The 16,348-nt window shown below is 43.1% G+C and overlaps 1 protein-coding gene across 3 annotated transcripts in view; it reads left to right on the top strand.

Moving 5' to 3' along the window:
• scara5 (scavenger receptor class A member 5) overlaps positions 1–16,348 on the top strand; it is a 101,532-nt gene that overhangs the window by 72,673 nt on the left and 12,511 nt on the right. For 2 of the 3 annotated variants that reach the window (XM_033021103.1, XM_033021102.1), the window contains exon 8: positions 8,713–8,904. In XM_033021103.1, the coding sequence (XP_032876994.1) occupies positions 8,713–8,904 (192 nt within the window). Of the gene's footprint in view, positions 1–8,712; positions 8,905–9,823; positions 9,881–16,348 lie in introns of all 3 variants that reach the window. The other variant, XM_033021104.1, reaches the window with a different exon arrangement.

Genomic DNA, 16,348 nt, shown 5'->3' with positions numbered 1-16,348 from the left:
TATTTTACTGGAAGTGTTACTTAAACCATGATGTAAAAAGCATCTCCACAGCAGTGAAGTAATGTTTTTTTGTTTAGTTTAGAGATACATTGCGGAAGTAGTCTCTTCATCCCACCGAGTCTGCGTCGACAATTGATCACCTGTAAACTAGCACTATCCAAAACCCTAAGGACAATTTACAATTTTTACCAATGCCAATTAATCTATAAACCTATATGGACTACAAACTCCGTACAGAGAGCACCCATAGACAGGGTCGAACCCGGGTCTCTGGCGCTGTAAGACAGGAATGCTACTGTTGCGACACCATGCGGCCCCTAATGTCCACAGCAATTTCTCAAGACATAATTATCTAGGCGTTATGACATTTAATGTGGACTTTGCTGCCACAATTAGCATATATTACAAACCCTACATTGTTCAAAATTGTGTTGGACTGTTTTTTCCATGAAAGCAGTTTGATACAGCTGATCTTCAGGGAATAGCTAAATCAAGCATTGGTGTGAGAGTAGAAATCCTTTTGTATGGTGCAACAACAATGTGAAAATATGATATAACCAATGAAACCGTTTTTGCTAAAAGAGCATGGTTTGTGGAGTTTACAATTTTCTGTCTATGAATCTGCCAACTTATGGAGGTTGTGAAGAATACATAGTGATACCCAGCAATGTGTGAAGATGCCTGAAACCACCTCATTAATTGTTCTGAACACTTGTGGCATGTGGATGAGAACAGATCTCCATCAGGCCACTCAATCCTCTTTACTAACCACAACCTCTAAACCCTTGCAACTAATTTCAATCTTATCGCTCTTCACATTATCTGATAATGATTCTAACTACCGACACTCTGTGACAAATTGTGCCTTAAACCAATTCTGAAAGTCATAATCCAACCTACTCAACACTCAGCGTTACTATTCCCATGACTATCTCTCCCTAATGATCAATTAACTGGACCCACAGAGGAACGCCTATAATTGCGTTGATTACATAAGATCTAATCTGTGCTGCATGACGGCTTACAGCAAACCCTGAAAAAATATTTATTGGTTTACCATGCTGCACTGATTTTTAACTATGTGCTATATGCAATGCAAGTACAACATGTGAGTATAGAACATAATGCTGTCGCCCATGCAACTAAAAAGGCAATACGTGGAGAAAAGATGAGGTACGAAGGTAAGCTAGCCTAGAATATAAAGGAGGATAGTAAATGCTTCTTTATGTATGTGAAGTGGAAAAAATTAGTTAAGACCAAAGTTGGACCCTTGAAGACTGAAAAAGGTTAATTTATTATGGGGAACAAGGAAATGGCAGATGTGTTGAACAGGTACTTCATTAAGAAGGACACAGACAATCTTCCTGATGTACTAGTGACCAGAGGATCTGGGGTGATGGAGGAACTGGAAATCCACATTAGGCAGGAAATGGTGTTGGGTAGATTGATGGGACAAGGTTGATAAATGCCCAGGGCCTGATGGTCTACATCCCAGGGTACTTAAGGAAGAGGCTCGAGAAATCGTGGATGCATTGGTGATCATTTTCCAATGTTCTATAGATTCAGGATCAGTTCCTGTGGATTGGTGGGTAGCTAATGTTATCCCACTTTTTACGAAAGGCGGGAGAGAGTAAACAGGGAATTATAGACCAGTTAGCCTGACATCGGTGGTGGGGAAGATGATCAATCATGAAAGATGAAATAGCGGCACATTTGGATAGCAGTAACAGGATCGGTCCGAGTCAGCATGGATTTACGAAGGGGAAATCATGCTTGGCTAATCTTCTGGAATTATTTGAGGATGTAACAAGGAAAATGGTCAAGGGAGAGCCAGTGGATGTAGTGTACCTGGACTTTCAGAAATCATTTAATAAGGACCAACATAGGAGATTAGTGGGCAAAATTAGGGCACATGGTATTGGGGGTAGAGTGCTGACATGGATAGAAAATTGGTTGGCAGACAGGAAACAAAGAGTAGGGATTAACGGGTCTATTTCAGAATGGCAGTCAGCGACTAGTGGGGTACCGCAATGCTTGGTGCTGGGACTGCAGCTACAGTATTTACAATATACATCAATGATTTAGATGAAGGGATTCAAAGTAACATTAGCAAATTTGCAGATGACACAAAGCTGGGTGGCAGTGTGAGCTGTGAGGAGGATGCTATGAGAATGCAGGGTGACTTGGACAGGTTGGGTGAGTGGGCAGATGCATGGCAGATGCAGTTTAATGTGGATAAATGTGAGGTTATCGACTTTGGTAGCAAAAACAGGAAGGCAGTTTATTATCTAAATGGTGTCAAGTTGGGAAAAGTGGAAGTACAACAGGATCTGGGGGTACATCAGTCTATGAAAGTAAACATGCAGGTACAGAAGGCAGTGAAGAAAGCGAATGGCATGTTGGCCTTCATAATAAGAGGAGTTGAGTATAAGAGCAAAGAGGTCCTTCTGCAGTTGTACAGGGCCCTAGTGAGACCACACCTGGAGTATTGTGTGCAGTTTTGGTCTCCAAATTTGAGGAAGAACATTCTTGCTATTGAGGGAGTGCAGTGTAGGTTCACAAGGTTAATTCCCGGGATGGCGGGACTGTCATATGCTGAGAGAATGGAGCAGCTGGGCTTGTATACTCTGGAATTTAGAAGAATGAGAGGTGATCTTATTGAAACATCTAAGATTATTAACGGTTTGGACACGCTAGAGGCAGGAAACATGTTCCCGATGTTGGGGGAGTCCAGGACCAGGGGCCACAGTTTACGAATAAGGGGTAAGCCATTTAGAATGGAGATGAGGAAATACTTTTTCACACAGTTGTGAGTCTGTGGAATTATCTGCCTCAGAGGGCAGTGATGGCCGATTCTCTGGATACTTTCAAGAGAGAGCTAGATAGGGCTCTTAAAGATAGTGGAGTCAGGGGATATGGGGAGAAGGCAGGAACGGGGTACTGATTGTGGATGATCAGCCATGATCGCATTGAATGGCAGTGCTGGCTCGAAAGGCCGAATGGCCTACTCCTGCGCCATGGTTATTGTCTGTTGTCTATTTAAGAAAAAGTACCGCTAGTTCGTCTCTTTGTGCTGTTCTACTAGAAAAAAATACAAACTATTGTTTTGAAACTCCTGCCTTCAATTACCACTGAAGTCAGAGTTTAACAGCATTCCCAGTATTGTACACAGCTTTGCTTCAAATACATAATCCCTTTCCAGGCATGAAATAATCTGTAGGCCAATGTTTTCTTTCCCTTAAAGAGATTGGTAATTTTTTCCTGCAGTCAGTTTCCTGATCATTTTTGGTAGCTTTTATCTTTAAAGCTAAAAATGTTAAATGTGTGGTGTTTGAATACACCCAGAACAAGATTCCTAGTCATGCAACGTAAGCATTGTGCTACTGTACATCTTGGCCCATCCAGATATGTTGCAGTCTATTCTGCACATACTGTATGTAGTAGCACACATTCATTGTATAAGTGCTGCACATATTGCTGCTCCGTTTCATTTACTTTTGAACCCATCTATTTCATTTGTTATTAAATGGTAATGCCCCTGTCCCACTTAGGAAACCTGAACGGAAACCTCTGGAGACTTTGCGCCCCACCCAAAGTTTCCTTGCGGTTCCTGGAGGTTTTTGTCCGTCTCCCTAATGGTCGAAAGTGGTTTCCGCTTCTTCTATGTTCCGGCGATTATTTCAAAAAATTCAAAACCAGCTGCGACTAAAAATAGGTTGCCATTTTAAATCGGTGATTTTTTAGTCGAAGCCGATTGCGATGCTAGTTGAAGGTGGTTGCCGGAGGTTGCAGGTAGTGGACGGTCTTACCTTCCACTACCTGCAACCTCCGGCAACCACCTGCAACCTCTGGCAACCACCTTCAATAATGATTGAAATAATCGCCGGAACATAGAAGAAGCGGAAACCACTTTCGACCTTTAGGGAGACTGCCAAAAACCTCCAGGAACCGCACGGAAACTTTGGGTGGGGCGCAAAGTCTCCAGAGGTTTCCGTTCAGGTTCCCTAAGTGGGACAGGGGCATTACATTTCAAGCCTTTGCTTCAATTTCTAACTCCAGCAGTGAATTCAACAGCTTCATAAAACTCTTTATGAAATGTACTTGTTCCGGTTTCTAAAATTAAGATTTAATATTTAATTTGTTTCTAGATCTCTTTGTTAATCACTGCAATATTATTGACTTCTATAATGATAGGGGTAGGTTTTCACAGCAGGGATGCGTGGTTTTGGGCTATGAAACTTTAACACCTCTCCCCTCCTGGTTCCATCCACCTGCTACTCTCACACTTTAGCCAATGGAACCTCTTACCCATCTGATTCCATCTGCCCTTCACCTCTCCCTTACATGGTTTCCAACTGATTCCAGACTAATCCCACCGAAAACATCCATTCCTTCTCCAGATGTTGCCTAACCTGCTGAGTTCCTCCAGCACTTTGTGTTTAGATTAAATTAAATCTCAGCCTCATAATACATGTAGTTAGCCACCCTACCTCTTAAAAATTGGTTAGGCGACTGTGACACACTTAATTCTAATATGAAATTGGACAGGCTGCAACCTACGTGAAGTGGGTCCTGCGATTTAAAAAAATGTTTCCATCTCACCCAAACCAACTCATGTGTAAAAATTCTCCCCATTGCTTTAAAAAAAATCTAATATGTCCCATCTTTTTATATCTTGAGGTTCTCTTTTCAAATTATCCTAGAATATCCCTCTGTTCTGTTGAAATCGTTGATTTTTCATGTCTTTCTTCATATTGGAGTGCCTTCATACCAGTGCGTATTCTAGTGGACCTATCCAAGTCAAGTCAAGTTTATTCGTCACATATGAGATGTGCAGTGAAATGAAAAGAGGCAATGCTCGCGGACTTTGTGCAAAAAGACAAACAAACAAACAAACAAACAACCAAACAAACTACAAACAGAATCGCATATTCTTTTACATATTAAATATTGTGGGCGGAAGGAAAAAGGTTCAGTAAAGTTAGTCCCTGGTGAGATAGGAGTTTACAATTCGAATGGCCTCTGGGATGAAACTCCTTCTCAACCTCTCCGTTCTCACAGCATGGCAACGGAGGCGTTTGCCTGACCGTAGCAGCTGGAACAGTCCGTTGCAGGGGTGGAAGGGGTCTCCCATGATTTTATTGGCCCTGGAGTTGCACCTCCTGATGTATAGTTCCTGCAGGGGGGCGAGTGAAGTTCCCATAGTGTGTTTGGCCGAACACACTACTCTCTGCAGAGCCTTCTTGTCCTGGGCAGAGCAATTCCCAAACCAGGTGGTAATATTTCCGGACAAGATGCTTTCCACAGCCGCTGAGTAGAAGCACTGGAGGATCCTCGGAGACACTCTGAATTTCCTCAATTGCCTGAGGTGGTAAAGGCGCTGCCTTGCCTTACTCACGAGTGCTGAGACGTGTGCTATCCATGTCATATCCTCAGAGATGTGGACTCCCAGGTATTTAAAACAGCTCACCCTATCCACAGGATCCCCATTTATCCTCAATGGTGTGTACGTCCTTGGATGATGTGCCCTCCTAAAGTCCACGATCAGCTCCTTCGTTTTTTTGATGTTCAAGAGGAGGCTGTTGTCCTGACACCAGAGTGCCAGATCAGCCACCTCCTCCCGGTAGGCCTTCTCATCGTTGTCTGAGATCAGGCCCACCACCACAGTGTCATCAGCAAACTTAATTATTGAGTTGGAGCTGAACCTAGCCACACAGTCATGTGTGTACAGGGAGTACAATAGGGGGCTGAGGACGCAACCCTGGGGCGATCCTGTGCTCAGGGTGAGGGACTTCGATGTATTTCCTCCCATCTTGACTACCTGGGGCCTGGCGGTGAGAAAGTCCAGGACCCAGGCACACAGGGAGGTGTTGAGCCCCAATTCCAGTAGCTTCCCGGCCAGTCTGGTGGGGACTATCGTGTTGAAGGCTGAACTGAAGTCTATGAACAGCATCCTCACGTAGCCCCCCTTCTGGCTGTCCAGATGGGAGAGAGCGGTGTGCAAGACCTGGGAGACCGCATCGTCCGTGGATCTGTTCGGACGGTATGTGAACTGCAACGGGTCAATGTTCCGAGGGAGGAAGGCGCAGATGTGTTTCTTCACCAGCCTCTCAAAGCATTTCATGACTACCATGGTAAGGGCCACCGGACGGTAGTCATTCAGACAGGCTAGGGAGGCATTTTTTGGTACCGGTACAATGATGGATTTTTTGAAGCAGGCAGGGACCACGGACTTGTCCAGGGAGAGGTTGAATATTGTAGTGAGCACCGGAGCTAGCTGCGTAGCACAGGACTTGAGTACTCGCCCCGAGATGCCATCGGGGCCTGCAGCTTTCCTCGTGTTCACCCGTGTCAGAGCCCTCCTCACGTCGTGCTCGGACAGCAAGAATGTGTGCGCACATATCCTTTACTTTCTCTATTACCTCTGCCTAATATGAGAGTCCATTCCTGGACTGGATGCTCTCTAAAAACACTTAGTGCCAAAGGCAATGAATGGTGGCAGAAGCAGAGAACATATCCAAATGCTGATTTATTGGTGGAGATTACCGACACAGACAACTGGAATTGTCGAGTCGAGGTCATGGAATTTTGCAGCACAGAACCTGGTACATGGCCCCAACTGATGTGTGCCAACCAAGATATGTTAACCATCTATTTATGTCCCTCATGGTTATATATACCTCTCAACCCTCAGCCTCTTGATCTCCAGGAAAAATAGTCCCAGCTTATCCACCCCTTCTTTATAACTCAAACCCTCCATTCCAAGCACCATCTTCATAAATCTTTACTGCACTGTTTCCAGTTTAATGACATCCTTCCTTTGGCGGGCAAGCAGAACTGTGCACAATACTCCAAGTGTGATCTCAAGGAATGCAAGGCATTTAAAGAAGCCCTTCAGTGTTTGGTCTTCACATACACAGCCAGGTGCAAACAGATCTAGTAATAAATGATTTTGTATGAGCACATCTCTCAATGAATATTCTTGCCATCAACAATTTTATAAACAACAGCCTGAGGCTTGTAAGTAGTGATGTGCATCGGGGTTGGTGCTAGGCTCATTGCTGCTTGTGCTTTATATCAACAATTTATATCAGAATGTACAAGGCATGATTGGTAAGTTTACAGATGACACATCTATTGTAGCCAGTGAAAATGGTTATCAAAAATTGCAGCAGGATCTTGATTAGCTGGGCAAGTCAGTTGAAGAATGGCTAATGGAGTTTAATGCAGATAAGTGAATGAGATGTTGCATTTCGGAAAGTCAAACCAGAGCAGAAATTTCACAGTGAATGGTACGGACATGAGGAGTGATGTAAAGCAGAGGGATTGAGGAATGCAAGTACACACTGTGGTGCCACAGGTAGTAAAGAAGGCATTTTGTACATTGACGTTCATCAGTCAGGATACTGAGTATAGAAGTTGAGACATTACAGTTGTGCAAGATGTTGATGAGGCTGCAATTGGTGTATTGTGTTTAATTTTGGCCATCCTACTCTAAGAAGGATGTCATTATGCTGGAAAGAGAGCAGAGAATATTTATGACGATGTTGCCAGGACTCAAGGGGCCAGAGCTAGATGGAGAGATTGGGCACACTAGGACATTATTCCTTAGAGCATAGGAGCTGAGGGGTGATCTTAGAGAGGTGAATAAAATAATGGGGGAAATTAATAGGGTAAATGCATGTTATTTTACCGAGGGTAGGGGAATCAAGAACAAGGGGACAGGTGGGTGAGGGGAATGGGGGACACGAGGCGAAACTTTTTCTTTTGGATTGCAGTACATATACGGTATGAGCTGTCAGGGGAGGTAGTGCTGGCAGGTACTATGACAGCATTTAAAAGACAGTTGTACCGATACATGGATAGGAAAAGATTAGATGGATGAAAAATAGTAAATAATCTCCAAATACTGCTTTAAATATTCTTGGAAAAAGGCTGTAAATGTCTTCTCTGCAGGTAATATTGCCTGCTTCCCACATTATGCATTGTAGCTTAAAACTATAATTCTTAGATTTTGTGTCAATATTATTTATTGGAAATTTCATCATCAAACACCATGAATTGTTTACCACAACTACACTCGAATAGTCCAGTGTAGATCAATTCCTATGAATATGTTCATTGCATTATTTTTGCACTGTCCACCGAGAGCCTCCTTCACAATGTAATTCTGGTGATAACTATAAAGTTTACAAGTATGTTGTTATGTTCACTTCCAGCAGTACTTTGCACATTTTGTCAATTTTTTGTATTACGCTCATAAGTCTGCGAGTGTATTAGCCTCTTATCTTCCGATCAACAACAATCAGGCCTGAAGTTTCCTCCTATTCTGCATGCTTTCACTTTTACTAATTATCTATTGTGTCTTTAACCTTCTCAAGAATTCAATAATAACTAAACCACGAGTCTATGATCTGCTAATAAATTTTCAAATGTTCACTTCTTCTTTTTCCAAAGAAAATTCCAGTAACTTCCTCTCAAGATATTTTCAGCGGTCAGCAATAAAATTATTTGGGTTCTATCTTCTTTCCATTCATTCTTACCCAATGGAGTGAGAGTTCCAAATGTTCAATCCAAGGCCACAATTTATGGTTCAGAAGGTTTGGGAAATTACGTCCAATGCATCTTCAATTTCTTTGCAACAATCAGATGCCTATGCTTTGTTTATGTTGGTTGGCTTTTAATCATTTTGTTAATCCATGTTTTCATTAGGAGAAATTGGACCTGTGGTAAGACTGGTGAATGGCACAGGACCTCACGAAGGCAGGGTGGAGGTTTTCTATGACAATCTCTGGGGGACAGTGTGTGATGATAAGTGGGACAAGTTGGATGGAGAAGTGGTCTGCAAGATGCTTGGCTACAAAGAGGTTTCTGAAACCTATACAGCAAATAAGTTTGGACAAGGTAACTTTTTTATATTTTGTTTTTGAAATAACAAAACATTCTTGTGCTTGAGCAACATATAATGATACAGTCTGGATGGGTGTGAAAGTTGGTGTGGAACCCAGTTAAGTATCTATCCACATTCCAGTCCAACAAATGAGACCATGGCCTTCTCCCATACCACAGTACCATCAATATCAGAGGAGTCACGTTTCTCCAGGGATAAACCCCCCCCGTTTCCCACTAAATACCATTGGTATGCGACTTTAAGATGTTAACTTGTTAGCTGTTGTGTTTTGAGCAGCATCTAATTTGTAATCCAGATTTTACTTCATATCAATTTTGTTCTGATGAGAATGAAGTAACCATTGTTTCGTTGGTTTTACTATCATTGGACACAGCAGCCTGCATGGGTAAAGGATTTGACTGTAGCATAAAAAAACCCTCTGAAACAAGTGATCATATTAGCCCAACTACAGAAAACTTAATCTGCGTAGATTTTTTTGTTGTAGAACTATAATGCAGTTGTATTTTTTTATTTTCTTAATTAAACAAAAACAGTGCAACTTGCATCAGTTTACATATTAATGGACTTGTGTCTTTCTCTAATATAGCTTTAGAAGCATACGTTACTCTGATCATATGTCATGTTTTATTTTAACACTTACATCAATACGTGAATATTTCAGGACCAAAATCATTGCTTGTGTTCTCAAGGGTAGAATCACAGGGTAAGATTAATCAGAACTTTTTCTCTTCCACTGTAGTTATATTGGCTTTCCGTGTTAATATTTCCTGAGGAAGGTGTACAATGTCCCCTTGGCCTCTTTGTTGGTCACATTACTTTTCTCGCACATGTTGAGCTGTGCTTTTTTTGGTTGGAATCTTGTGTTATTATTCCCTTACCGGAATGGGGCCTGACTTTGAATTACCTTTTCAGTCTCAGAAGGAGCCAGGACATAACTTTTTCCAGCTGGTATATATTACATTCCAATGGGTGAGTTACCAAAACATTGCATTCATAATAAGTTAGGGAATGTTTTCTGACCTGCCTCTACCTCTTTACTCTCTTTCCTCTAACTTTTTTGCTTTCGCTCTTTCTCATTGATTCTGGATTTTATTTTTTTAACTTTTTTTTATCCTTTGTTATTTCTGCTTTTCTTTCAAGTGGGAGCAGGTGGCTGCCATATTATTTTGCACAAAAAAGGCACTGGTGGTTGTAGACTGAATTCCTTGCTGGTGGAGGCAGCATAATCATAAACTGGAACATACTACAGCACATGTTCCCTATACTCCTTTATTCATGTTTACTCCCATCCCCTCTCACTCCTATCATCTACATTTTTACCAGCTTTCCTTTTTCTCATCTTTTTCTATTCATGCTTTTCTTTCAAATGTTCACCAGAAGTGCACTTAACCTCATTTTACCATCATTTATTTTCTTCATCTTCCCATTTGTGCTTGAGGAGGTTGCCTTCAAGCTAGAAGTTTATATACTTCACCTACATCCATCTGTATTTTGTTCCAAGCCTCGTCTACTTCCCTCATAGAGACTTTGTCAGATTTCAAAATTCAAAGTAGGTACATACCCCCCTGCCTCTTTCTTTATTTCTCTCTGTGACTCAGTTAGATGTCAGGACTTACAGATTGCAGAGCAAGCATGATATTTGCAGGGGACTTACTTCATATTCATCTTTAATCCAGAGGAACAAATCTTCATGAATTTATCTTTCCCATTCCTGCAACATGATTTGTGAGAATGAAACATGACTGTAGTTGTGATGGGAAGTCAAAGGTTGTGATGAAGACCAAAGTCAAGCAGTTTGTTAATGGCACTTATAATTCATTTGATACCTTGCCATTGCAGATAGCAGTAAGAGATGGGATGCTTGTTTTATTGTCCCATTTGCACTGATTATTGCTTAATTCTAATATTATATGTATGTCATTGATCAATTCCAGGTAGAAATAAACCTTCAATCACAAATATGTACAGCTCAGAAGGAGACTATTCACTTTGTCAAGATAGACACAAAATGCTGGAGTATCTCAGCGGGCCACCGATTCACTTTGTCAATGCTGGCTCTCTGAAAGTGTTACCAGTTCACTAGTTCACAGTTCACAAGTGTAGGAGTAGAATTAGGCCATTCGGCCCATTGACTATTCCACCAATCAATCATGGCTGATCTCTGCCTCCTAATCCAATTTTCCTGCTTTCATTCCACTGCCCAGCCTTCAATGGTAATACCATAATGATAAAACTATTACATTGACAGCTTTAAATAATTATGCACTATGAATGTATTCAAACTTATAGACATGTTTCTAAAAAAAGACAGCAGACAAGAGCCACCGCTTGGTACGAATAAACTGCACAGAGCAAATGTAGGAATGGCAGTACATACATGTTCTGTGGTTTGCAACCTCATTGGGAAAGGAACAATTATACTGTGTCGATTTGAATGTGACTATCACCATCAGATCACGCATGCATTGCCAGATTCCCCGAGGCAGTCAACTGTGCATCTATTCTGCACACAACCAGCGAATGATGGACTGCATCCAAGTCTACCATTGGTTCCCACTTTTTGTCAAAGCTGACATTTCACCTGCAGCACCAATAAACTGCAACTAAGATAAGTCCAATAAAGTGGATTTTACTTCGGAATCACGTGAGTGACTACGTGAAGAACCCCGCCAGGACGCATGCGTGTCATATCGCTACACGCATTGCAACGAGTCACAGCAGGGGAAACAACGTTCCCCTTAGCGGCAAAAATTGCAAGCCGGGAACAGCAGGTAAGGAGACTCTGCGTTCCTTCCACTTACCTTACAGGTGGAGACATGGACTAGATCCACGAAGGCAGCGGGAAAGCTGGCGGGGGAGAACCGCGGAGTTGCGGGCAGCCGGCAGCAGCAGCCAACGGCACGCCAATCTCCCGTAATGGGAACAGCTGTGCCCGACTTCGCTCCCGCACCGGCCACGGCCGGGCGGTAGAGCGAAGCAAAAAACCAACAGAGTCGTTGACTCCGATGAGTCCGACTCTGAATAGCCGCGAGCGACCAATGCCCGTGCGCATTGGGGCCGGTTGGAGCGGCTTTAGGAGCAGCCGCAAGCGGCCAGTGCCCGTGCGCATTGGAGCCGGTTGGAGCGGCTGGGAGCGGGGAACAAAGCAGCCGCGATGGCCAGTGCCCGTGAGCATTGGAGCCGGTTGGAGCGGCTGCAGGAGGAGCAGCTTCAAAAGCAACCGCGACGGCCAGTGCCCGAGAGCATTGGAGCCGGATGGAGCGGCTGCTAGAGGAAATACTCCAAAGTGGCAGGCTCCGGGAGATGGAGGCTAGCCACAGTGGGCAGTTAGTAAGCCGCACAGCAGTACCTCGTGTGGGGCTGCACAGTGTTTCTCCCTCATCAGAGGGGAGCACGGAGGGTCAATCCTGGGCTGGCTGCAGGAGCTGGAGCAGGAGCGGCTTCAGGAGCAGCTGCGACGGCCAGTGACCGTGAGCATTGGAGCCGGTTGGAGCGGCTGCAGGAACTGGAGCAGGAGCGGCTTCAGGAGTAGCGGCTTCAGGAGCAGCCACGACGGTCAGTGACCATGAGCATTGGAGCCAGTTGGAGCGGCTGTAGGAACTGAAGCAGCAGCGAGTGGCCAGTGCCCGAGAGCATTGGAGCCAGCTGGAGCGGCTGTTGGAGCAGGTAAGTGGCAGGCTCCGGGAGATGGAGACTAGTCACAGGGGGCAGCTAGTAAGTCCTACAGCAGTACCTCTTGTAGGGCTGCACAGTGTTTCTCCCTCATCAGAGGGGAGTACAGGGGGTCAATTCTGGGCTGAACCTGAAGAGGGGTGCAGAACATACTCCTAGTGCACATGGGGTGCAAGAAAACCTATTGGAAGACACTTACCATCAGGGAACTGCAAAACACTGAATGTTCCCAGTGTCAACCAGTGTATTTGAAAACATGGCAGAGCCAGGGACTTGAAACAACAGAAAGTTCTGAAAGTCCTAACAGCGGGAATTACGGGTTTCGCCCGCACAATAAACAAAAAAGACATGACACAAGGTCACCAGGATGCACTGGCTTTATTTTGCAACTACCAATACGAGTAAACAGCATTAGGAAGAAGTGCCATCCAACCAGCTTTAGACCATAATTTGCAGGCCTATGCAAACCTGGAACCTCCTAACCACCAATATTACTATTTGGAGGCAACTTATCAAAACAGGTAAAAGAACTTGACAAAGAGGGAAAACCCTGGGGCTCATTAAAGCAACGTCTAAAAACTACTTCCTGGGGTATGCGCTAACCCTCAACACCGACCCAACTACAGATCCAGACACCGGCACCTCAACGTCCACGGAGGATGCCGAAAAAGTAACAAACCTACTAATAGTAACCATGGAGGAAGGTGGGTCTGGTTCCTTACGAGGTTGGTGGGAGATTACAATTCTATCTGGATGCATGGAATAAATTAACTACCGACACTTATATTTTCAGAAGTATAGGGTTATACCATAGAATTTATACAAAACATAATCCTCCAGTTCAGCATGTACCGAACCGAATGTTCGTGCTTACAGGCAAGGAAAAAAAAAAGAAAGAAAAAAAAAAAAAAAATCAAAATCAAAAGCACATGCTGAACTACAGTGCCCATATAAAAAAGGAGTAATGGAGGATATCCAACACGAATCACAGGAATTCGTGTCCAAAATCTTTATCATAAACTAGATGGTGGTTGCCACATCATCATAGATTTGACTAATTTGAATACTTTCGTACTATACAGTACCCATTAGAGGTGACCACAGATATTATTTAACACAATGGATCATCTGCGGTACACCCTTAACACAGTTCACATGTCAGTGACTTTGCCGAAAGAAAAGGTTACAGCCTTAATGGAGGCTTGCAGCAAAACAAAACCATCCATCAGACTGGTAGCAAGAATAATTGGCATTATAGTGGCTGCGTTTCCAGCCACACAAATCGGACCTTGACATTATCAAAAATTACAGAGGGCAAACATTCGTGCACTCATAAATTATGGGGGTCATTCTGACAGACCAATGAAGCTACCAACAGAGGCCACAATGGAACTAAAATGGTGGAAATATAACATTAGGCATTGTTCCGATCCAAACATTATCAGCTACCCGTCTATGGAACTACATACTGATGCCAGTACACTTGGATGGGATTCTACCAATTCCATCTCCAGCTGTGGGGGAGATGGAATGCACAGGAGGCATCATTATTACAAACACTGGGCATAAACTACCTGGGAATGTTAAGTGCATTCCATGGCCTTAAGTAATATTGTTCTGGGTTATATCACCAGCATGTTAGACTACAAATTGACAACACCACCGTGGTAGCATATATCAACCATATGGGTGGAAACATATCGACATCATGTGACAATCTGGCCAACACAATTTGGCAATAGTGTATCCAGAGAGATATTTGGATATCAGCTACCTACTTACCAGGTAAACTGAATTTAGTGGCAGACAACAGGTCACGCTAATTCTATGAAAACACTGAATGGATGTTGGATAAAAAATGTATTGCTGAAATTACAGCACGGTATGGAACACCAGATATCGACGTATTCGCATCCATGCTCTCACCAGTTATCGAATTATGTTCATGGGAACCAGAACCTGGGGCAGTGGTACAGATGCATTTTCGCTGCATTGGGGGATTATTTATTTATGCATTCCCTCCTTCTGCCTCATCAGTCGGGTATTTAGGAATATACAGTAGACTCCGCGTCTGCTATTTTGATAGTACCCGATTGGCCTACTCAACCATGGGTCCCGGTGATACACGACATGGTATTAGAACCATGCATCACCATCCATCATAGACCTAATTTACTGGTTCTTCCTGCAACAAAGGGTAGTTACCCATGTCATAATTATATAAACCTATTAATTTATAGAGTTGAAAGCACCTCTACTACACCTGGGACTGACGGCCCGAACAGTGGATATTATTTCAGCGGCCCACAGACAGTCCACCAAAAAACAGTACTTGGTGTCATCAAGAAATGGGAAGTACTGTCACAACAATAAACATCACCCACAGATCTATGAACATCCCGTCTGTTCTGCAATTCCAGGCAAGCCTCCATTACGATGAGAGTCATAGTGCCATCAACTGCGCCAGAAGTGCTCTGTCAACATACCTGTGGCAAGGAACAGAGCGGCATTCTGTTGGGACACACCCTGGTAACCAAACTCATGAGGGGCATTTTAATATTAATCCCCCAAGAACCAGGTACTCCCAAATATGGGATGTGAGCATTGTACTGACCATGTTCAGAAACTGGTCTCCAGCTACAGCTCTGTCCCTACAGAAATTGACTATGAAAACAGTCATGCTGATGGCCTTGGTCACGGCACAAAGGGTCCAGTCACTACAGAAACTAAGGCTGGACAACATGATTATTTCATCTGGAAATATAACTTTTCACATCAATGAAATAGTCAAACAGAACAGACAGGGGTCAGCAGGCCTAAAAACAGAATTCAGGGCCTACCCGACAGATGGTCGTCTCTGTATTGTAACACACTTACTATTATATATGGAGTATACTAAGATCATCAGAGGGAAATAAATGTCACTTTAATCAGCTACAAACAGCCACTCAAAACAATGACAGTCCAGACCATCTCTAGATGGTTAAAAAAGGTCCTAATAAAGGCTGGAGTAGACACTAGCATTTTTAAATCTCACTCCACCAGGGCTGCAGCTACATCGGCAGCTATGAAGTTGGACGTTCCTATGGACCAAATCCTCAAGACAGCAGGATGGTCAACGGAGGAAACTTTCCAACGACTTTATAACAAACCAGTCATTGAACCTGGAACATTTGCAGAAACAAATTTAAGTTCTGTAATATAATTTACCTCATAAATAGGGGCAATAATTGGTGTTAATATATTTATCGTTGGGTTTCAATATCGTATTAATGTCTAATGATGTTAACTCTATTCTCCCCATAATCAAGGCATATGTGATGCATGGACTCGTTTCCATGGCATGAAATCACAGAGCTTTAAAATCTTCACGTAGTCACTCACGTGACTCCGAAGTAAAATAGTAAGATTAAACGAGAACTTACCAGTTTGAAGTTTGATCGTTATTTTATGAGGAGTAACTTTGAGGGAATACGTGCCCTCCTCTCCCACCCTTGATCATATACTCAACTGGTATCTCTTCTCTAATCTTACTATGTTTAGTCATTACAGTTATCTGTGATTTCACACCGCTGCTTTGAAGAATGACACGCATGCGTCCTGGCGGGGTTCTTCACGTATTCCCTCAACGTTACTCCTCATAAAATAACGATCAAACTTGAAACTAGTAAGTTCTCGTTTAATCTTACTATTAACCCTCATAGCTGTGAAGGAATGAGATACTATTCATTTCATATGGGATGCTTGCAAAACAAACCTTTCAGG

The sequence above is a fragment of the Amblyraja radiata genome, chromosome 5 (assembly GCF_010909765.2).
Source record: "Amblyraja radiata isolate CabotCenter1 chromosome 5, sAmbRad1.1.pri, whole genome shotgun sequence".
Lineage (NCBI taxonomy): Eukaryota > Metazoa > Chordata > Chondrichthyes > Rajiformes > Rajidae > Amblyraja > Amblyraja radiata.
This window is presented reverse-complemented; position numbering and strand designations above follow the sequence as displayed.